General features: G+C 38.1%; 1 protein-coding gene across 2 annotated transcripts in view; it reads left to right on the forward strand.

Annotated features, from left to right (window-relative positions):
- LOC136884354 (CREB-binding protein) overlaps window positions 1–24,108 on the forward strand; it is a 263,590-nt gene that overhangs the window by 26,829 nt on the left and 212,653 nt on the right. For both annotated transcript variants that reach the window (XM_067156476.2, XM_067156477.2), the window contains exon 3: window positions 17,725–17,993. In XM_067156476.2, the coding sequence (XP_067012577.2) occupies window positions 17,725–17,993 (269 nt within the window). The remainder of the gene's footprint in view (window positions 1–17,724; window positions 17,994–24,108) is intronic.

Here is a 24,108-nt window from a genome sequence, read left to right on the forward strand (position 1 = left end):
CCAGAAAGAAGCTTTACTGGCTGGGAATCCTAAGCCAGCACAGCAGGAAAAGACGATTCAAGTATCCTTCCCTCAAGAGGTCGGTGATACTTGCACCCAAGCTGGCGGAGGCGGCATAGTCAACTGGGGCTGGAAATTCACCTCCCAGCCCGCCTAATCAAGAAAAAATAGGCGGTTAAGAGGGATACCCTTACCAAGTGCTCCCCCACTCCTGTGAAAGGGGATATTGCCCTCTATATGGAGGGTATGCGTCAGTGCCAGCAGGTCCATCTGCTCCAAAACCTGTGTGCTCGCCTCGTAAGAAGAAGGCCTGCCACTATAAAGCGCCGAAGAAGTTCTCAATGTTAATCACCTCGTCCGCTGACAAGAGGCTGGACGTCGAGCGTTCGCCTACATCATAGATGTTGGTGTTTAGGTTAAGAAGCGTCTCACCGTTTACAACCTACGTACTTCTAGAAAGTCCACAATATGTAACTGTAACCGTGCAATTGTAACGGTTATGACAGGCATCTTACCGAGCTGCGTCAGCAAATCAGTCTGTTAGCGGTGAGTATAGTCTGTATTCAAGAAACGAATCTCAGACCAGGTCATAATACGGTCTTGAGAAATTTTTGACTGTACTCAACAGAACCAAATATGCTAACCATTCGGTGGCGTTGGAGTTTTTGTTTTGCTATTGGAGGCAGCCTACAGTGGCCAACCTTTAAAGAACTCTGCGCTAAGGTGCAAGTTCTTATTCGATAGAGTAAGAAAGCTTCATGAGATAGATCTGTCATCTCAATTGTGGACTAATCCTAGACACATTTCAAGAGTCCAAGGATCATGCTTAGTACCGGGAATTTCCATTGCGGGCAGCATCGTCACTGAACCATCCTAATCTAATAATCTAGCATGTCATTTTGCAGAGGCGTCTGGTTCCGAGAATTACCATTCTGATTTCCTGGCTCTGAAGGGGGAGGCAATTTGCCATCATCTGAGTTTTGCCACTCTAGCATCAAAGGATTATAACATGCCTTTTACAGAGTGGGAATTCTGTAGCGCCTTGGTGCTTTGCAAGGACCTGACTCCGGACCGGATAATGTCCATAACCAGATGTTGAAGCCCCTTAGTGAGGATAGCCTCTTATATCTTCTTGGGGTGTTCAACCGAATCTGGATAAAAGGTCACTTTCCATCACAGTTGTGAGAGGGAATAGTAATTCCTCTCCTCAAGCCTGATAAAGATCCTAAATATGCAGTAAGTTACAGACCCATTTGTCTCGCTAACTGTCTGTGTAAACTATTTGAGAGGATGATGAATCACTGACTAGTGTTGTGTTCAGAGAAAAGAGGACTTTTGTCTGAGTTCCAATATAGTTTTTGAGTTACCTGCTCTACCACTGACCACTTGGTACGCCTGGAGAGTTCTATCCAGGAGACATGTCTCAGAAAACAGTGTTTAGTGACTATTTTCTTTGATTAGAAAAGGCGTATGACACCACATGGCGATGTGGCATCCTTACAGTCCTACATCAATGGAAATTCCGAGGTAACTTGCTGGTTTTTATTGCTTTCCTTTTTGTCCTGCATATTCCGTGTCCAAATAGGGAGGGCATATTCACAGTATGTGTTCAGGAAAATGGAGTCCCACAGGGATTGATTGTCACTGTAACTCTTCACGATTCCCATAAATGGTATTGTCGCTGCTGCTGGTTCAACAGTAATATGCTATATGTAGACGATTTTTCTCTGCATTATAGCTCACAATGTATTGCAGTCGCAGAGCAACAATTACAGCAAGCTATTGGGAGAGTGGAACAGTGGACCTTAGATCATGGCTTCTGTTTTTCAACTGCTATGATCTCTGTTGTTCACTTCTGCTGCAGGCGCGCTCTTCATCGCCATTCTGAGCTATATTTAGGGGGTGTCACTATTCCTGTAGTTGACACAGATTCCTTGGGCTTTTCAATAATAAATTATCATGGGAGGCACACGTGCATCAATTAAAAGTCAAATGCGCTCAGAAACTGAATAATTTGAAGTTTTTTAGTGGCACTACGGGTGGGGGGCTGCGCGGTGCTCCTATGATTTTATAGGGCATATATTTTATCCAGGTTAGACTACGGCAGCGCAGCATATGGATCAGCAAGGCAAAGCGTCCTCGTGGAACTGAATAGCATCCATCACAACAGAGTTAGGTTGGCAGTGGTAGCATTCCGTACAAGCCCTATTGCTAGCCTGCTCGCTAAGTCTGGTGTGCTGCCTTTACAACTAAGGTGCCAACAAATTGCTATTGTCCTGTGCTGCACATTTGCGCCAGATGCCACTTCGCCCAAGCTATCCCTGCGTATTCGACATTGCAAACTGTCGGTTGTACACTGCTTATCCACGAGCAGCGCATCCGCTTGGTATATGCTTGGATAGCATTTACGGATCATTTGATGTACTTTCAGTTCCTTGTCCTGTTACATGACCAAGTAAGGTATCTCCGCAGTTAATACGATGATCTGAAATAATCCTGGATCAGCACACTGGCCCAAAAGTGAACACGGGCCCTTCCATTTTCTGGAGGCTCTTTCCGTCTGTTGTTGGCCGGTATCCAAGATTCAGTAGTTATTTACATGGATGGTTCAAGGGGAGAAGTGAAAGTAGGCTGTGCTTTCATTGTTGGTAATAAGAGGTTTCATTTTCTTCTACCGGAAACCTTTAATGTGTTCACAGCAGTAGCTCTGCTGTGCGTGGTGTCCAATGAACACTGGCACTTTCCGTTGTGTTCAGACTCCTAAAATTTGTTACAATTTATTGATGCACGTTTCCCTCAGCACACACTGGTGCAGTGGATCCAGGATCTCCTGGCCGGGTGTTGGTGTGCTAGTACCAGAATCACGTTCTTGTGGCTCCCAAGCCATATGGGTGTGGAGGGAAATGAGTTAGCTTTACGGATGCCAAGGAGGTGGTCGCATTGCTCCCGTTGCCTTACAACGTTCCTGCCAGTGATATTCGTTCTCAGCTGAGTCATTTTCATTATGTCCCATTGGGAAATGGAGTGGGCGACCACCCCTCTTCCGAGTAAGCTGAGAAACATAAAAGGAATCACAAAGGTATGAGAGTCCCTTTCGGGTTTCTCTGAGACAAACAATGGTATTATGTTGTCTTTGGATTGGTTGTGGTATAGCAACGCACTCCTACTTGCCGAAGGCAGAAGCCTGCCAACATGTAATTGCGGCGGTCATCTTACTGTGGTACACAGTCTTACGGGGTGTGTGGACCTGGCTGATCTGAGCTTTAGTCTAAAACTGCAGAGTACTGTACTATCTCCCTCATCCTATGTGGTGACGAGCAGTCAGCAGACTTCGTCGTGCGTTCTTTGAGGGATAGTAGCCTGTTCTACCGTGTATAAATGTGAGTTTTCTACTTGGTTTTAATTTTTATTTTCTGTTGACTCTGTTGTAGGTTTTGTGCATTTTAATGTTTTTAAGTTTTGATTTGAGTGATAATTGTGTGTATATATAATTTCAGTTCAGGGCAATTTCTTATTTTATTTTAATAAATTTTTATATAGTTTTATAAGAAAATAAGGCATTCCAAATTAGTTTCACTGATTACTTTAAATTCATAATCATTATTTTTTCATCACAACTTTAAAATAAATGCTAGTCGGTGGATACATTTTAACATTTTTATTATTACATTTTGTTTTACCTCGTACCATTAAGGGCTTGTGACCTAGATGTTAGACCCCTTTAAACAACAATCATCATTATCATAGATGAATTTCTAAGGATTATGTTGGAAATATTCCTAAGCTTTTCTTTGGTTAAAACTGGTCATCATCTGCCCTTCGGAACATTGGATATGCTGCCACTGTCTTGAAATTTAATTATTAAATCTTGCTCAGTATCTCAATGTACAGCTAAATCTCATTTTTGTGCATCCGTGTGATCATGCTTTCTGTATTGAGCACCGAGTGTACGACTTCCACTCAGGGTTTTTCTTGCAGGCTACTGGCCATCTCCTACCCTTTACGTTCGTAATATTGCGTGGTCTGTTGCACTTCAATGGCAGCGGGTATACATTCAGTCCAGAAAGAAAATTTGCAGCTGTCTTGGTTGCTACAGAGTCATATTTCTAATGTTCTGTAAAAGCAGTAGTAAATTTTTATAAAATATAGCTACAATACAATTACATAAATAACTTCTTGACATCAAACTGAGCATGTTAAGTTCCCTGTATGCAGATAAATTTAACAAAATCCAACATTTGAATTTATTTTTCAGTTTGATGTATTTTATGTTTAATATCAGGTTGTTCCTGAACAGTTTTTGTGCAATACCACAGGTGTTGTTCCAATAGAAAACTGTAACTGGTTCTGAATTTGCGCTGTGCCACTTAAATTCAGATCCAGCTTGAAAACAATTCTAGCAGTTTTCGGTCAAGACGGAGTTACAGTCATGCACATTATGTTTGACCAGTGAGTGGTGTGACTTCCTGCTTCTAATGGCTTCATTGAACATCTGTGTTTTTTTAGTGTTTTTTTACATTGTTTGTCTATTGTTAAAATGCAGAATTGACATTTATATGTTGCGACAAATATATTACCAAAAATCAGTTTCAGAACCGTTTTGAGTTGCACATGCTCATTAAGAATATTCTGTTCTAATTCATAGTACATATCTAATATTTTATGAAATATTTACAGCCTCTTCTTATCTGTTCAAGGCTTTTGTTAGAGATTCTAGGCCTCTTGAGTTTGGTTGTGGTGTTTATGGTGTTCTTGAAGCCATAATTGGATTGTTCCTTCGAAAATTGGGTTTGAGGCATTTATTGATGGTTGCTGCACTGCTGTTTACTACTTATACATCTGCGCCCCCTCCCCCCCTCGCTATTGCATTGTTATTTTAACTTTTGAATACTGTATATTTAATTCCTCATACGTAACTATCAAGAAAAGTAAAGCTAATTCCAATTCATGTATATTCACATCTTCAAAAGTCATAACTCTTTCCAGGAATCTACAGCAGAATGTGGAAAAGATGAAATAACGCTACTAATTATACTTGTCCATTGTACGGTTTATGTTTCAGTTCTGCCCATGGATTATCTATGCATAGATCTAAGAGGCATTGGCATTCTCAGCTGTCAAAAGGAAAATTGAATCTGTACTGCAAAGTAGGCCTACAGATGAGAATTTCCAAGAGGATACTGGTCCATGCAATTATCTGCCATTTAACTCTAAAGATAAGTTCAGAACTTCAATCTAAAGTAGAAGACTGTTGAAGACTGTTTCAGGAAATTCATGATCAGCTTCTGTCTTTCAGTTCTGATCATTTTAATATCAAAATTTCTTGTATTCTTACCTTACTTTTGCTGTCAAACTCTAAATTATCAGGCCCGGAACATGCTGCCACTAGTTACTACTTAATGAGGAAACAACGTTAACCCATATGCACCCATAAGCGGGCTGGTACGCACTCCATCAGCCGCACTAAGAATCCATGAGCGGACTGTTATGCTGCTCTGCATTGTCTCTTATAACATGTCTTGAGTGCTATTAGCTATAGGTGAAAGCATTTGTAGTTGTGTCTAATCTAGATACCGGTACCTCGATTGATTTTTTTCCCTGGCATTCATGCTCTCTCTGTTTTGTTTTCGAGGTGAATAGATGTAATTATTGATCCGTCGATCAATGTTTTGTTGTTGTGAAGATTGCCTTGAAGAAACGTGTGTGACTGGGATAAACTTAGTAATAACGAAATTCAAAGTTTTCTAAATCTTTTAGGTTCTGTCCGTGTATTATCACACTATTGATCTGAAAGTGAAAGCGATGGTAGAGAAGAGGATGAACAGCATGTTGAGTGGAGCTGGTACATGACCAGAATATCGCAGTTGTTCATACCTTTCCAGGAGTAAGGAGAGTGTGCCCTACCATTGAAATTTGTGGAAATGAAAGTACTGAATTAATTGTCAGACAATATTTAGATGCCATTACAGTAGAACCTCGATAATTCGAAATCGGTTAATTCAAAATCCCGCCTAATTCAAAGAAGCTCTCGTTCCCGGAAACATGAGATACAGTTTTGCATGTTATTTAAATTGTTTAATTCGAAATACGGATAATTCGTAATTCGAAGTACAATGTCGGCCCCATTACCGGAATTCAGACTTTAAATTCTGAACTGCCTTTACATTTTAAAACAATAGTATGTTACAGAGTAATTTGTACTCAAAATTTATCCGCTCCGCGTCATAATAGAACCCGCATTCTGGAATGTGGAAGGGTAGCTTTCCGCACTTACACTCACTTCAGTGGGTCTACAGTGCGCTTCATGATTGCTAAATTGAATGAAATCGGAATTCTTTTGTATTCAACCTCTTAAGGAACCCCGTAATATCACGCAACAGGCAGTGTGCCGAAAAACAGAATCCGCCAACACTGGCGATGCCGACAGTTGACGAAAAAGCGTAGCTGAGATAATAAATTCGTAGGCACCGAACAATATTGTCATTGCCGGTGAAACTGCATTGCTTTATTTTAATGCAAGCCCAAACGGTCTTATGGTTTTAAATGGGTCATAGTAGTACGTTGCAATGCACGTGGGATGGAAGCGAGAAACTTTATCCCCTCGTCATAGGAAAGTTTGATAAACCACAATGTTTCAAGGGCGTCAGGCACTTTCGATGACAGTACAAAGCATATAAAAATGCGAACAGTACAGAAATCCAAAAAATAATGCATTTGCACAGGGGGGCCGGCATAATTTATCCTCGTCTTTCAATTGTGCGATTTTTTTTTTTCTTTCTTGCGCGAGGTTATGTTTGTCAGTGATTTATCCAAGTGCATTGTTTGAACATTGTAAATGCACCTTGTTGGATACATTTCGGAAATAGTTTTTTCCATGGCATTTGAAAGGTTTAAACTATGAATCGAAGTGATTGCATGTATTAATGGGTCTTAGAATACTTTGTGACGCGGCAAGTGTTTACATTTCTGAAGTACAAGAGAAGTACCATGGCGGGAAATCGTACAGGGTTAGAGCCATAGAAAAGTTCGATTTTAAGGGCATTGGGTACTTCCTTTGTAAATACAAGGCATCTAAAATGCATAAAGTATAGTAATCCAATTAATAAAGCACTTGCACATGGGAGCCAGCATAGATTTCTCCTAGTCTTTGAATCACGCTTTTTTTCTTTCGTTGCGTGAGGTTATGTTTGCTAGTGAGATATCCGAGTGAATTACTTGAATACTGTAAATGCACCTTCTTGGATACATTTTGGGAATAGTTCTTTTTTCATGGCATTTGAAGGGTATAAACTGTGAATCAAGGTTAACTGCATGCAGTTACGGGCCATAGAATATTTAGTAACGCGGCAAGGGTTGGTACTTCTGAATTGCGAATTGGCGGTTAATTCAAAATCATGTAATTCGAAGTCCGATTTTTGAGTCCCAACGACTTCGAATTAACCAGGTTTTACTTTATAGCGTAGGACATTACAGTAACCATTGGGTATGCCAGCCGACAATTCGGTTACTGGTACTGGTTTACACACAATAATTTAGAATCGTCATTCTTCGTTCTACGTTCCTTGAACCAAGTAAATGTTTCCATTTGGCGAATGATGAAACTGCTGGTAAATCCGATCCGCATAGAAAGTTACGTCCTGTAATGGAAATGATTGAATCTAAATTTTGGATACTGTACCCACCTGGCAGGAATGTTTCTTTTGATGAATTGCTGATGAAATACAGAGGTCGTTTGCATTTCATTCAGTATAACAATTCAAGGTGAAGACGGTATCCATTAAAATTTTATAAACTTTCAGGTTAGGAGAATGATTACACGCACACATTGTTCAGTTAGTGTATTATGATGAATTATGTGGCATTTCTGAATAATATAAAACGGGTCCCGTGTTGATACTTTTTAGTAGATCACCTACAGTACTTTTTAAAACTAAAAGCTTGCAACACCAAGCCTGCATACATGGATGATCACGGATTCCTAGCAGTGTCAGTGTACATACAGGCCGGGTGCATATGGGTTAGGGAAACCAGGTGTAATTAGAACATGGGGATAAATATATCATCATGCCAAAATATGATTACTTATAAATTCCATAACAATTAGTATTAATCAATGAAATATGACAGATTCTGAACAACATTAAGATGTAATTCCCCATCAATTTTGTATTTTATTTTCCTACATATGGTATTTATATGATAATGTTCTAATTACCTGTTTCCCCTATCAGCCCTCAACTATAAATCATACGAGGTAGTCTAACCCTGAAAGATATTCCAACGCTCTAAGGAAAATAATCCAAGGTAGATATAAGTACAAAATTGCTCAGTCAGATTATTACAACAGAAGGAGAACAGTAGTTTTTAAAATTATGGTTGCAGATAACCCAAAAAAGTGCCTAGTTCCACTGCAGTAGAGATAATTTTTCAGAATATATTTGCCATTGCTAATGAAAATGTCAGAGAAGGCTAATGACATAAAGGAAAATATTTCTTAAATTTTCACAAACAATATTAAGAAGTAATTAAAAGCATGTCTTTGGACACTTCTGCTGGACCAGATCGTGTACAGTTAAGAATGGTCAGAGAGCTCCAAATCTACGCTATTATAGCTTTAATTATGAACGTCATACTTCAGAAAGGGAAGATCTTGCTGCGATGGCTATTTCACAATGAAAATCCTTCTAGAAAAATACAGGGAATTTATTGTAGAAACACATATTGCCTTTGTGGACTTCAAAAAAGCTTTTGACAAAGGAAACTGCAATACATTATTTACTTACTTAACATTTTAATATCTAATCACACCCCACAACAGATGGTACAGAACATAAGTAACCTTTACAAACATAACCTGATTTCCGTAAAGGTCAAAGGTAAATTATCAGAGTAGAAGCATGAGTAAAACAGGGTTGCAGTCTTTCCTCTCTCTTGTTCATAATCTATATGATCGCACTCATACGAGAATTTAGAGAAACAAGACATGGTTCCATTCGAATTAACAGAAATTGACAGCTCTACACAATATTATTTGCAGATGATTTAGTGCTGGTCGCCACCTCAGAAGATGATTTACAGCGTTTAGTGTATAACGTAAACCTAGTCTCAGAAAAGTACTCTATGGAAATATCCCCCGAGAAAATTAAGATAATGGCTTTCTGTGGCAAGGAACCAGTAAGGAGCAAGATCTGCTTAAATAACAACATTTTGGAAAGACTAAATGATTTTAAATACCTCGGCTACAAACTGTCTTTCTTTGAAGAACTGGACATACCCGAGAAAATTTCCAAATTCAACAGATGTTTGGGAATCATAAGTAAAGTTTTTAAACCATCATTAGTTCAAATACACACCCATACAAGAATCTACAAAACCTTGGCAAGACCTGTACTTTGCTATGGAAGTGAGGCGTGGACGCTGAGGAAATGCTATTAGAGAAGAGTAACTACAGCTGTAATGAAATATATTCAGCGAACAGCGGGAGTCCACAAGTGGGAAAACAAAAGAAATACAGAAGTGCTGAATGATCTTAAAAGGAGACCTATATTGGAATACATCTATGAATACCAGATAAATTGGCTAGAACACCTAAATAGGATGGATAGAAGCAGGATACTCAAAGCAGTCATAAACTACTGCCCCGGTGGGAAGAGATCTCTGGAACGCCCCAGGGAGAGATGGTGTGATAATGCAAATTTTTTGTATAGACCGTATCAGTTCTTCTCTAGGATGATGATTTTTACTCAGCATGCATCAGATAAGTTTATACAAGGTTAAACATTATTAATTTAAAAGGGATAGGTTAAAAACTTATCGTACTGGCGTCCTGTAACAGTCTATTCCATAATTAGAAGGATGAACAAGTTTTAGCAAATTGAAAGCTCAGTTAGGACTGAATACTCCCATTTTCACACCAGGCAAATGTTGGGGCTGTACCTTAATTAAGGCCACGGCCACTTCCTTCTCATTCCTAGGCCTTTCCTGTCCCATCGTCGTCATAAGACCTATCTGTGTCGGTGCATCGTAAAGCGAATAGCAAAAAAAAAGAAATCAATACGAACCAGCATGGATTTTTCTTTTTCCAATTTAGCAGGATGCCATATCAATTCAAGATTGATTTCTGGCTGTTATAAAAAAAATAGAAAAAAAGCAAAATCCACAGGCAAAAACTGTTATTTGATGTATGTACTTGTCCATTTGATAACATACGTCTTACGCATATTGAAAATCTTATTACACGTGGGGTAACATCGAACCGTAAAAATTTGACTGTATCTCTCCTTGAAAAGGCACTATTCAGATAGACATAGGTAGAGGCATGATTTTTTTCGCATTAATTTTTCAACGATTTTGCGAGCAGGATACTAATTTTCACGTTATTTCGCAAAATAGATATTGCCGTATCGCTTTAATTTCGCTTTATGAAATTCTAAAATTATTCATTAAAGGTTTCATTACTATCACTGATCGTTGATTGTGGAGGTTTAATTGATAGACTGTACATACCTGGTACATACTTTTGAAGCCATTTCCGGACTGCAGGGTCGTCTACCTTCTCCAGCGGGATGTTGGCTTTGAGTAGCATCGCTCTTGTTTCGTGAATACATTCTATTTTTTCACTCGTAGCTTTCTTTTGCATATCTAATGAGAGTTCTATTGTTGCCTGGCGTTTCACTGTTGGAGTGCTAAATTTACGTTCTGAATGTTCCTACTTTAAAACAATGTTTTGAGACAGTATCTTTTTTCTTTCACTCAATACGAACATTACAAAATTTACACATTAAAATATTGCTTTCCGAAACGTATAAACCTTCACTCGCAAACTGTATAGCTTTGCTGTGCCCTGTAACACTTGTCGAGCGACCCATCTTCGCTACTGTCTGTGGTCACTTTCTTGATTTCACCTGACCACAAAGCCGAAATACACCAGCCAATTGTGCTGCTTGTAGACGTCATTAGGGATTCCAGGATTGCACAATACCGTGAGGAGACAGGCTGGGGCGGCATTACCAGCCACCACAAGAACAACATTCGAAACATTTTGTTTGGCAAGAAGCCTGGAGCCAACCCCTTTTCTTTGATGCCATGTCTTAAAGACATCTTCCAGAACATTTATTATAACATATTCCTTTCCTGTTGTTGAATCTTTCTTCGATCTTCCTTTTCTTTTCATGTATAATCTTGGAACAAAATGTCAAGTTCGTTATTCACTACACATTTCGCTGTAATATCGCGCTTATCGTGAAATAATTGAATTTCGCTTTAAAATGGCCTTATCACTTTAATTTGCTTTAATTCGTGAACATAATATCCATATTTTCTTAACCAGAAACATGATTCATAAAGATATCGCAAAATCGCTTCAAAATATTTTTTGTCGTGTTTATCGTTAATGCGAAAAAATCATGCCTCTAGACATATGATACCAGCATTTCAAAAGAATAGCTCTTCAGTGTGGCATGCCACAAGGAAGATCAATCTTACACACACATTATTCAATCTGGCTTTTAACGTCATGCACAATGAAATCTGTGACCCAAGTTTTGCTATTCAACATGGTTACATTTTGAGTGATGTCACTGAGCCTGACTGCCTCACAGGATTTACACATGATCAAGCTGTGGCTGCTTGTAGTATCAGTTCAGTCATTCAAATAATCAATACAACACAAAAACTTCTTTCTGAACTTAGAACTAAAAATTAATGCCAGCAAAAGTAAAGCAATATCAGTGCTTTATGGCAGGCTAATTCAGTGCAATCTGTACCTTGGTTTGGCAGTAATTATTTTTTCTTCAATTTCAGACAGTGAAGCAATTAAATATCTGGGTTGCTGATATAATGATGTACTTTTGTTTGATAATGATGTGATCATTCCAGTCTGCAAAAACTGGGAAAAGTTACCTAAATTACCACTGTTAAGCTGAATCAAAGTTTAATATTATCAACCACTATATATTTCCTTCTCTAGTTTACCCGCTACAGACAATCCCACTGACTGAAATTCTGCTGTATGTCTTTGAGGGCCTTAGATATCATCATACAACGAACTGTCAAGGAAATGATGGAACTTCCATACACAACCAATAGTAATATGTACTATACGCCATGGTAGATGTGCAGGCTCAATGTAATAAACTGTAAATTGGAAGCTCGGCTCTAACAGCTATCAGTAGCTAACAAAATGTTAAAATGTGATGATCCCCATTTCTTGATGGTTTTTAGCTATGATCAGGATGTCCAGGTGTGTCTTGAACAAATAAAAACTTGGGAGTTGATACTACGGTTAGTAAAAGCAGCAGACAATTTTGCCAGAAATTCTAAAAGGGTTCATCACTACTCCAGATGGGCATCAATGAAGATAGTAAATACATTTCTACGAAGCTTACCCTCAACTCAAGTAGAACTGTCAGTCATACATACAAGGATTATGTTCCAATAATAAATGCCAAGAACATATTTAAATATTATCAATTTGCTATGATGCTTTATTTCTCCATGGGTGTTCAAATATTTCTATTTTGGCAAGAAATCTTGTTAATATAAAATTTTAAGTCAGTGGGCTCATGTCACTGCATGCCTTGTTACTGCTCTGGCCAACTTCTCCCCACCCCTGCCCCGTCATAGCATTACAAGCCTAGATAGGCCTTAGCTTAGCTGCTCAGCCCAAATTCCTGCTGATTGCAATGTGACTCGTGGTCAGCGACAAATCCTTTGGCTGTTATTCTTAGTTTTCTAGACCGGGATCACTATCTCGCCATCAGTTAGCTCCTCAGTTGTTTCGATGTAGCCTGAATGAACCTCAAACCAGCCCTAGATCGAGGTAAAAATCCCTGACCTGACTGAAACAGGGCTTCCAAGTTCAGAGGCAGGCTCACTACACCGGGACCATAGCTTTGGCCAAAAATAATTGTTCAGGACAGCACGGACACACTTGAGATGCCCACATTTGGGGTATTTGTTGTGGTTAACCAAAGCAAAGTGCAATGCAAAGGACTTCAAACCTAACATAGTGCAAGAAATAATGGACCATGGAGTTTAATTGAGCAGTGTTGAAAATCTGAGGAGGATGCTAGTGAAGGCACACGTAGTGTTAGTGAATTTCGAATAGATATCTTGTAAGTCTTTAGGAAAATGTATGTCAGAATTATTGTTTTATAATTGAGCCCTTTAACTGTGCTATTTCTCTTGAGAATGTCAACTCTAACAGTTGTCTTCACTTGCACTAGCTTTGCACTAAAGGGATCTGATCCCAAGCTTTACATCAACCAAATGATAGGAAAACTTTGTTCTAAAAACCACATGCTTTTTCTTTGGTTAATTTATGTTTTATGGCATCTTTGGTACTTGCCTTGAATTGTGTCGATTTTTTCGCCACTGCCAGTCATTGATATCTTTTCTGAAAATGGCATATTCAGTTCCAGCAGAGGTCAGTAGTATTTAAAGGTGTCTTTGGGGATGTTCGAGAACTTCTGCCAGACCAAATTCTGACAAATTGGCAACTGATTTTGACTGTTAGAATTGTAAAGTCCTTCCAGTAATAGCATTCAAAAGGATAACACTCAGCTTAGTTTGAAATTAACGAAGAAAACAGTCAGGATTAGTATGATCAAACTACCGAGCAAGTTGGCTGTGTGGTTAGGGTCGTGCAGCTGTGAGCTTGCATTCGTAACAGTGTTCTTCCAAGAAAATTTTGCAAGCTGGGTGGCAGGAATGAGTAGCGAGGCGGGGAATACTACATAAAAAAATTAATTCAAAGATAAAAATTTCATGATGTTCCATATTGAACTGTATCACAATTAAATTGAAATAACAAATAACGTGTTTCAACCTATTCACTACAAGTAAATAAGAAATGTAATGTTACATTATTATTTAATTATAAGCGGAAGCAATACCGGGTTTGACCACCAATCTTGGTCATCATAAGCCAAATAAAAATACCAAAACAGTGCATAGTAAAACAAGAAATTAAAGGATGAGTCTTTCACAAAAACAGTTGAAGAAGCAATATGAGATGAGGATTAGCACTGCGCAATTTTAAATTGTAAAATATAGAAGTAATAGGTCACTCACTTATATGAAGTAAAGCACAATTTTCTAAAGAGTAGCATAATACATGCAATGTTTGGCACTATGCCTCAAAATGTTTACGAGAAGAGATGAACAGTTAAGTGAGCCAGCCTGCATATACTATCAGGCGCGACGAAACGGTTTACGTCAACTGTTCTAAAGAATCTAAAAGATCCTAGTTACATACTTTAATTATATTAAATTGTATTATATATATTTTCGCAACCGAAACGATTGCAGGCTTGGTCATTAAGCTATTCACCGAGTTTCGTTGCTATTTGAAAGCACAGTCCTGGACATAGAGTATGTTGCGCTGAACTTCAGGAGCTAGTAACTTGCTTCAACCAAGCGACTTGTCTTCGACTTCTACACAATTTTGGGACTTCATATTTATTAAATTGTGTTGTGATTTTGCGCCTGATAGTATACGCAGGCTGGCTCACTTAACTGTTCACTTCTTCTCGTAAACAATTTAAGACACAGTGCTGAACATTGCGTGTGTTGTGCTCCTCTTCAGAAGATTGCGCCTTACTTCATATAAGTGACTGACCTTCAACTTCTTCCAGATTTTACGATTTAAAATCGCGCAGTGCTAATCCTCATTATTTTATATTGCTTCTTCAACTGTTTTTGTGAAAGACTCATCCTTTAATTTCTTGTTTTCCTATGCATTGTTTTTGTATTTTTATTCGGCTGATGATGACCCAGATTGGTGGTCGAAACCAGTACCGCTTCTGCTTATAATTGAATAAGAATGTAACACGACATTTCTTATTTACTTGTATTGAATAGGTTCAAGCACGTTGTTTGTTATTTCAATTTAATTGCAAAAAATTAATGGTATTAAATTTCAATTTATTCCTCTCAGGGCATTAACAGTAATATCAGACAGGTAAGCACTAACTGCTGAATTGAACTATTTTAGTGTTATCAAGAATAAGACATAAGAGTATTTTGAACTCCTAGTACTCTACTTCTCGATCATAACCATGTAACACCGGGGCTTACCATTTGGTTGCTGTGGAGTGCCCTACAGATTTGTGATGTCATGTTAATCGAGACATCGCGCATAGCACTACATGATGCTCAAGCTAAACATTTAAATTCCAATGTAACAAGTGCAATTATGCTGACAGTAATTATTTTTCTTTAAAATAAATAGTTTGGACAGTGGCGGTTAATACCTAACAAAGTCGTGTACAAAGAGCTAGAACCCATTACAGATACTATGCGTAAGAGGAGACTGGGATTCTTTGGACATGTCATGAGGATGCAGGACTCGAGACTTCTGAAACAACTAGTACAACACAATCTCGTCTCAAAAAATACCACAACAGGATGTAAATGGATCAGAGAAGTAAGAGAGGATCTGAAGGAAATAGGCCTTACAACAGAAGACACCAAAAACAAGATAAAATTGAATACAAAACTCAAGAATACAAACCTCCGCTTTACCCTTACACAAAACAAACCAACAACACGCACATTTTCAACTGAGGAAAGGGCACGAAGATCGGAGCGTCTGAAGAAGTACTGGGAGGACCGCAAAGCCCGAACAGTCCCTTCAAAGAGACCTGAACGACGGACTGACTAAAGTGATCCTATGTGGTCATAAAAGAAGAAGAAGAAGAAATAGTTTTAGAATAGCAACATTTTAATTTGGAGCACCCAATGACTCAAACATGTATTAATATTTTATAAGTAGCACATATCTAAGTTACGTTAGCCGATCAGTCTGTAAAAATGGCAGGGCAGTGCGCCCATTAAGAGGGTCCAAGGGAGAACACTGCGTACGATAATAGGTTTGATACCCTCTGTTGGCAGTCCTGAAGATTGTTTTCTGTGGTTTTTCCTTTTTCATACCAGGAATATGTTGGGGATATACCTTTATTAAGGCCATGGCCACTTCCCATTCCCAGCCCTTTCCTATCCCATTGATGCCATAAGACAAAAGATCTAACTGTGTGGGTGCGACGTACAGCAAAAAAAAAAAAAAAAAATCGCACCTGATTTTTATGGGTTAGAGTTACACCAAGTCCTCAAAGGGAAATTTTCCTGCGACTCCTGCAAAAATACATTGGATTTATACTGAGGCATGCATGCCGGAAGGCTGTGTTGAATTTTATAAGCCGAGTAAACCTTCACTGCCTATGTGGATACAATCTTGCCTTCAGAAGTTAGGAGCAGGGTGCATGAAATTATTTGTGCCAACATCTATTTTCCGGATTGCTCCAGTGAGTAACCAGCAAAGCTTCAAGCATGTAACATAGATCACTGTTTGAAATATATTGGAGGAGCATGGAGTGAACTGGATAATGTTAGAACATACTGGATTATAAAATGAGGAGGAAACTTCTCACAACATTCTCGTCATTACACAAAGGCATACTGGGGGGAGTCGGCCGTGCGGTTATGGCTGCACAGCTGTGAAGTTGGATCCGAGAGATAGTAGGTTCGAACCCCACTGTCGGCAGCCTTTTAAGATATTTTTCGGTGGTTTCCTATTTTCGCACCAGACAAATGCTGGGGCTATGCCTTAGTTAAGGCCAGGGTCACTTCCTTTCCACTCCTAGCCCTTTCCTATCTTATAGTCGCCATACGACCTATCTGTGTCATGCGATGTAGAGCAAATTTACTTAGTTTAGTCATTCAAGATAAACTATGGTTTTCTCTGGTCATACCTTCCACTATCCAAGCAGTGCTGTAATGCTGGTAGTTTGTGAATATTCAATGATGTTTCTGAACCAGTGTGTAGTAATTCGATATGGAACTTTGATGGATAGGGAAACATGTTAAATCAGTGCACCAAATGTGGCAGATATATTACATACCGTGAGGCCTGTGAGGAGTGCTGAATATCCTGATTAGCGAGTTTATATTTTTGTATTACATATTATCCTGTTCTTGTTTAGGTTGTCTTTTTGTGTTCTTCAGCACCCACCAGAAATTGACTTTATTTCTGTAAATCACTCCATCACAGAAAGGTAAAGATCATATGACATCTGAGGCTTCCTTTTTATTTGAAAAAAGTCAACATGGCTGTTTTAAAGTTGAGAGAAGGAGCCTGGTGAATTAAATGTCACATTTTAGGGTGTTCATTTTCTCATAAGCCAAGACAACAGTGTTTGACGGATTCCACTAATAGAGAGGTTGTAAGCCTACTATCATTCCTTTTCATGTTTAGTTTGGAGAATGATGGTCACCATCATGTTATATCAGAAATTCTGTAAAAAATAGCTGTTATGAAATGACATTTTCAGCTGTGTTTTTCTTCCTTTTCATGCTGTTATTTTCAGGCTTATTCTTGAAGAACATTAGTTCATGCCATTTGCTTCCCTGCCCTGATCTCAAAGTTTAAAAATCAGATGACGCTGGTCCATTTTTCAAGTCATATCGAATATGATTTTTATTGCAAGTATCAATGGAATTCAGTTATAAACATTTCTGTATTAGAGTAGCTTGGACTTTCAGTACGGAGGGAATAATTGGTTAATAGATTGACTTTTGTTTAACTGACAGTTGGGCAGTAATTAACAAGGAACACAACATTTTTCGTCATATTTTTTACAGGGTATGACATTTTATCACAGTCGTTCCTATTACGGTGCGCTCTCAAATATAACTTGCTAATGATGTATTGGTATTGTGGTACAGATCTGTTCACCAACACAGACATGTTTGACCTGGAGAATGATCTGCCAGATGAGCTCATGTCATCGGGTTCATGGGGTAGCTCTGTTGAGCCATGTGCCAGCAATAAGCCGCCTGCCACAGGGCCTGGTCCAGGGGGGCAGGCAGGTGGTAGTGCTATGCAGAATGGGGCTGTGGACCAGCAATCTGGTCAGGATGGTGGTGTTCCCCAAGGACGACAGCAGCACGTAGTCACCCAACAACAGCTGTCCCATCATCTGCTCCAGCAACAGGTATGTGCCTATCCAATGTATACAGTTAAAATGATGGGAGAGAATTCTCTTTTATGCATGAGCCTATGTGCCAAGTTAAAATATTCATTTCATTACTACATCAGTCAATGTGTGCTTGCCAAAGTCTAGTTTACATCACTTATAGTGGGTCACTTTTATTTGTATAACATTAGTGTATTCTTAACCACTTAAAAGTGTTTAAAATATGAATATTGGTAATTTTTTATTGTTGAATTTTGACATTTGTTATAAGTGTACAATATGGATAACGATACAAAATTATTAACAAAAATTTTAATGATACTTTCTTTCAAAAAGTCCATTGCATTTTAAAATATACAAAAATTCAAGGAAATGCTTGCAGCATTGAATATTTTGTGAATAGTCTCCATAAAAAATTTCAAATGATCCCGCTAAATATTGCTGCCTTCGTGTTTATTTCCTGCCTGACTCTGATTCTCGATAAATTTTAATGAGCCTGTATCACTTTCCTAATCAAAGGATGCTGTATAACTTCCACTGTCTGTAACATCGTTCTCGGATCCACTTTACTGTAAATCAAATTCATCACTATCCATGTTGAAACAAGAGCAAAAATATGGAATGAAATACAAATGTAAAATATTTGTTGTCTCTAAGCATGTTTGCTGCTTTTTCTTGTTGGTGCCAAGTAGCAATGACTGGTGCCCTCACACTGTGATAGGAAATTTCATGAGAATTTGAAAGTAAAAATAAAATTATGACATCTTGTGGCTATTTAGATAACTAGGTGCACAAAACGATGATGTTCAGGATTTTAATTGTTTTGACTGTGCGTGCTCATTAGAGTAAGTTTTTCGATTCATAAGTTATGAGTTTCATTATGGTCCCTATTGACCACTGATCATTATCAAAGGGTAGAGAAGGGTCCACCTATTCAATGCCATAAGCTTGTATATTGTCTTATAAAACTGGGACTAGTTTCGAACCCCATATACATTGGGTCATCTTCAGCCACGCTACAATTGATAGATATATGCACACATATAACAAATAATTAAACGCTTTGGTATGCCACTGCCGAACCACAGCAGTTTTGATGTATTATTTAGTTTCAAGTTTGGATGTGTTGTTTGGACTTCATCAGTGTTTTAAAATAAGATTGTAAATTGGGCATACCAAAGTGTATCAATTTTTGAAAATGAGACTAAGTCTCTGATAGTGCATTTTCACTGCTGGTGGCTCCAAGTAGCCTACGCAGTGTCCTCCACGGTATGCACTAGCCACGCGTCTTGGTATGTGTGCTATTTACCAACTTATGAGCCCAACTTAGCACACTGGGGCAAAACGCTCGCAACCAAGAATGAGTTAGCTGGAAAATTTATAATGTCCAATAATGGACCAACTATATTGGTATTATAAGTGGTACGTTCCGAGCTGTCAGTGGAGAGATGGTGTGGAATGACATCGGTAGACGAATACGTTTGAGTGGTGTCTTTTAGAATAGGAAAGATCACAATATGAAGATAAAACTGGAATTGAGTACACATGGGGCAAATATTCGTTTATAGGAAGCGGAGTTAGGGATTGGAATAACTTACCAAGGCAGATGTTCAATAAATTTCCAATTTCTTTGCAATCATTTAAGAAAAGGATAGGAAAACAACAGATAGGGAATCTGCCACCTGGGCGACTGCCCTAAATGCAGATCAGTAGTGATTGATTAGTCTCACTAGCAGAGGTGCCAACTATTACGGATTTCACTTCGCGATTACGGTCAAAGTGGAAATGATTACAGAAAAGCAACATTATTATCATGATAAAAATTAATTTCTATGAAAAAAGGAAAGGAGTAAAAAAATGTCAATCCCTTAGAGCATTGCTGGTCAACCTTCCTCGTTTCAATGTTTGTAAGTTGGCAACTAAACATATTTTGGTGGTTATTTGTTCGTCACTTCCTTTTGTTTCCGGTAAGCATTGTGAAATCACGGCCAGCTTCATGGATATACGCTGTTCTCTTAGCTAGAATGACGCATTATGTTGGCCATGAAGTAGGCTCTACTCCTTGCTCTGCTCTTCTCCAGTGCGCGGGTTCAGCTCCCTCTTTGTTTTATGCGTAGACGTGAGTGGTATATTTAGCGCGTTGCAATTCTAATTATCCCAGTCGTTGATTCAGAAAGATTGGATTTGTAACATGATGCGGAGCAATTGTCAAATTGCATCTTCTTCTAAGAAGAGAGCAGTGTTCCAGAAATATCGAGATGGTTACTCAAACAAATGGCCATGCCTGCTTGCTTCACGTGTTAGTGGAAACTACGTGTTATGCAGTGTGTGTTTGTATGATTTCTCTGTGGCTCATGGTGGACGAGATGATTGCAGAAGACACACAGAATCCAAAAAAACATCACACATACGGTGAATCAATATTAAAAAACCAGTCCGTTTCATAGGTCTTCTTAAAAAAGTAATGAAACTGCGGTGATAAATGCCAAATTGCTGTTCACATTATTTCTTTTGGAGCATAATATTCCGTTGTCAGTTTCAGACCTTGCTGGAAATTTGTTTAGATCAATTTTCCCCAACTAATTTATCTGAGAAATATGGTTGTGCACGAACTGAAACGTATACTTTAGTTGAATACACGGCATCTGAGGCAAAAAAAGGAAAGTGAACTTTTGCAAATGTAGTAGAAACTTGATTATACGTTCCCGGAAACTACGTTTTCCCGTATTATTCGTTTAAATTACGTGGTCCCGCGAGCATCCTAATTAAATGACGTTAAAAAATCTCGGTTCAACCGTCGAGAAATTTCATTCCCATCAATGCTAAATACTCAATCGCGCGTTTTCGAAGAAACTGTATTTTATGAAAGGACATCTGTGGCATACTTACGGATCTTGGTGTTAATGTCCCGTCATTGTGGTAGTTTAAAGAAGTACTGTACTGGAAAAGCGATCGGCGGTGAACTTGCATAAGTGATCATCTTAGCATCGCTTTCGGGTAGTATTATTTAGAGAATCCTCGGAAATCATAAAGCAGAGAGTTCCCTCGACAATTGGAAGGAGACAGAGCGCATTTCGATAGCTCTATTTGAAGACGGAACGAGTTTCGCCAAATGTTCGTACTTACAAAACGTCTACATTATGTCCAGGGTTAGATGTTTATTTTTTTACTTTTTTCGAGTGTGTCGCCAAACAGGTTTTCGGCATTTCCCTCAGGGCACTGTATAATTGCTGGGCTTTCAGGCAGGAATTGAAATGGCTACTTCTTAAGTAACACAGATTTAGTATTTTAATATCGTGTACGATTATATTTACAAAGACTTAATAACAATAAAAAATCTTCCACCTTTTTGATACTTATATTTGCATTTTAGCAAATCAATTAATCATACACAGTACATGTTTCGTTCCTTTTTAGAATATCTTTCGCTGTTTTACATTGCGTATGTGATTCACTAAGGGAAGCTGAAGATGTTCTAAAACGGAACGAAACATGTACTTTGTATGATTAATTGATTTGCTAACATGCAAATATAAGTATCAAAAAGATGGAAGATTTTTTATTGCTATGTCTTTGAAAATAGGAATCGATACGGAAAATGAAGCTGATTTCTTACGATTATGTTATTGAGTTTACATTCAAAGATAAAGGTATAGGATTTTCCACCTGTTCAATACAACTTCAAATGTGATATAAATTAAAATGTCACATTTTATTATTAATTTTAGGTACCGGTTTCGGCATTTTTTATCATCAGCCTAAGGTTAAGCAAACAAGGACATTGAGTAAATTACATATATATATACACAAATAAACCTTCTAAAAGTCTAGCAATTCAAAATTGCGTCACAACATAAAACATTTGACTGTATAAAACTCTCATATGTACATCACAATAAAGTTCAGAACAAAAGGTAATAAATTGATCTATGTACAGCTCTGTGCATTTCTATCACCTGGTGATGTTAAATGCTACGAGTGTGTATAGAGTTACAGTAGCCCAATACGTTTTTGTAAAATCTTCTGTCTAGACTATTTACACAGCTGATTAAAAAGTTAAAGAGGAACACCCTGACAGTCAAGCTATTTCAAGTAAGATTTAAGCAAGATACAAGCCATGAAAGCCTTTTACTTGATTCTAAAAAATTTGACCAGTCTATGCTGGCTTTCCGACTATAATCCATAGAGGAACTATCCTTTAAAAGAATTGGACAATAAATGCTCTTCTCTCTTATACTGTAGTAATACTCTGAAAAAATTTAGCTAATATTGTATATATGCTGAAATCTTTCATGGTAGAACGTTCAAAAGTTTTTTATATATTACATGAAGGTCAATACAATAATTTTAATCAGCTGTGTAAATAGTCTATACAGAAAGTTTTCTAAAACGTATTGGGCTACTGTAACTCTATACACAATCGTAGCATTTAACATCACCAGGTGATAGAAATGCACAGAGCTGTACATAGATCAATTTTACCTTTTGTTCTGAGCTTTATTATGATGTACATATGAGAGTTTTATACAGTCAAATGTTTTATGTTGTGATGCAATTTTGAATGGCATAAAAATGCCGAAACCGGTACCTAAAAATTAATAATAAAATGTGACATTTTAATTTATATCACATTTGAAGTTGTATTGAACAGGTGGAAAATCCTATACCTTTATCTTTGAATGTAAATCTTTTTTCAATACGGACCAGTTATGAAGTTTTTGACGTTGAATATGTTATTGAGACCAGAACATATGGTACACCTTACATACATAAAGCCATTGGAGGTTTTGGGATTGCCTATTACTGTTTTCGTCTTAATATAAGACTAGGAATTTCACATTTATGTGTTAAAATGTTATAAAAGCCGCAGTCGTTTTATTTGCGCATGTTACATTTAAACACATTGTATTATTTCGCTTTCGCACAGTCTTGTACAGCGAGCGCGCTTTCTAGCTGAGTTCAAGGTCGCCAATAATCGTAATTTCGGAAGTGTTAATGATATTTTTTCTCTTTCCAGTTTGATTGGATTAGTGACGGGCAGAACTAAATATAATGCATTCGAGAACTTACTGATACTTTATGAGTTCAACATAACCTTTAAAAGTAGATGTAGGCTAATTTATGCGGTACAAGATATCCATAAACTGACTAGGAACAGTAAACCGGTGACCAAATTACAATGGAAGATTAATAAAAAAAATTTTTCCATCATGTTGGACGCTTTTGTATCTAATGTGCTTTATGTTGTTAGATTGGAGAATGAAAAACTACTTGTGGTCTATTGTTGTTTGTCTTGTTGTGTGTAATTGTTATCCTCATCCTCATTTTCAGAAGTCATGTCTTCCAAAAGCACATCCATTATGGATTCGTTGTCGAAATTCCGTACACTTTTGAATTAGACATGCTAAATATTCACAAGAATTACACAAACAAGCCTGCCTTTCAAACACACACTCTTTCTGTCCACATGTACCGTACGTTTTTTCCCGCCCATTTCACAGCTGAGAGTCAACAATGACGCAGCCTTAGGTTATGTAAAAACGTGGCTGTGTTATCAGTGCCTTGAAAGAAAAGCTCTCGACTTATGTTTATAATTAGTATATTTTATGCTTATAGAAGCATTCAACAGTATCCTAGTGAAGTCACAGCTCGCTGAAACGGCAGCTGCAATTTTTTAGCTACAGTGAAATTGTGCCCATAGTTTCTCCGAGCTCCGCCAGCAGCAATGAATTAGCGCACCCATAGTTTCTACGAGCGGCATCTCCAATGTGTTAATCAACTGCCATTCATAGGCAGCCGATCGCTCTGATAGAGCGCGTTAGACACCAGTTCCGGTTAGCAGTGTTGTCGATCTGTTGTTATTGTAACCACGTGCTATCAGCTGTGTGTTGTATTGTGCTCAATTCCTTTGGCGGTCTTTGTGTGTCTTTGTGCTCGGTTGTTCATTTATATTTCGTAGTGTCGAGGTAGATTTATTGTTTAGTATTTTTTAATAGTATAGTGCGTTATATTGCAGTGAATAGTGTGTAACAAGGTACAATAGTGATCTAGTTTATGTAGTAGCTTACCGGTAGTTTAATATTTTGTTCAGTAGTTATATAGTAGGTTAATTTCAGGCCCGTGTGTGAATTTC

This window comes from Anabrus simplex, chromosome 12 (genome assembly GCF_040414725.1).
Source record: "Anabrus simplex isolate iqAnaSimp1 chromosome 12, ASM4041472v1, whole genome shotgun sequence".
Classification (NCBI taxonomy): domain Eukaryota; kingdom Metazoa; phylum Arthropoda; class Insecta; order Orthoptera; family Tettigoniidae; genus Anabrus; species Anabrus simplex.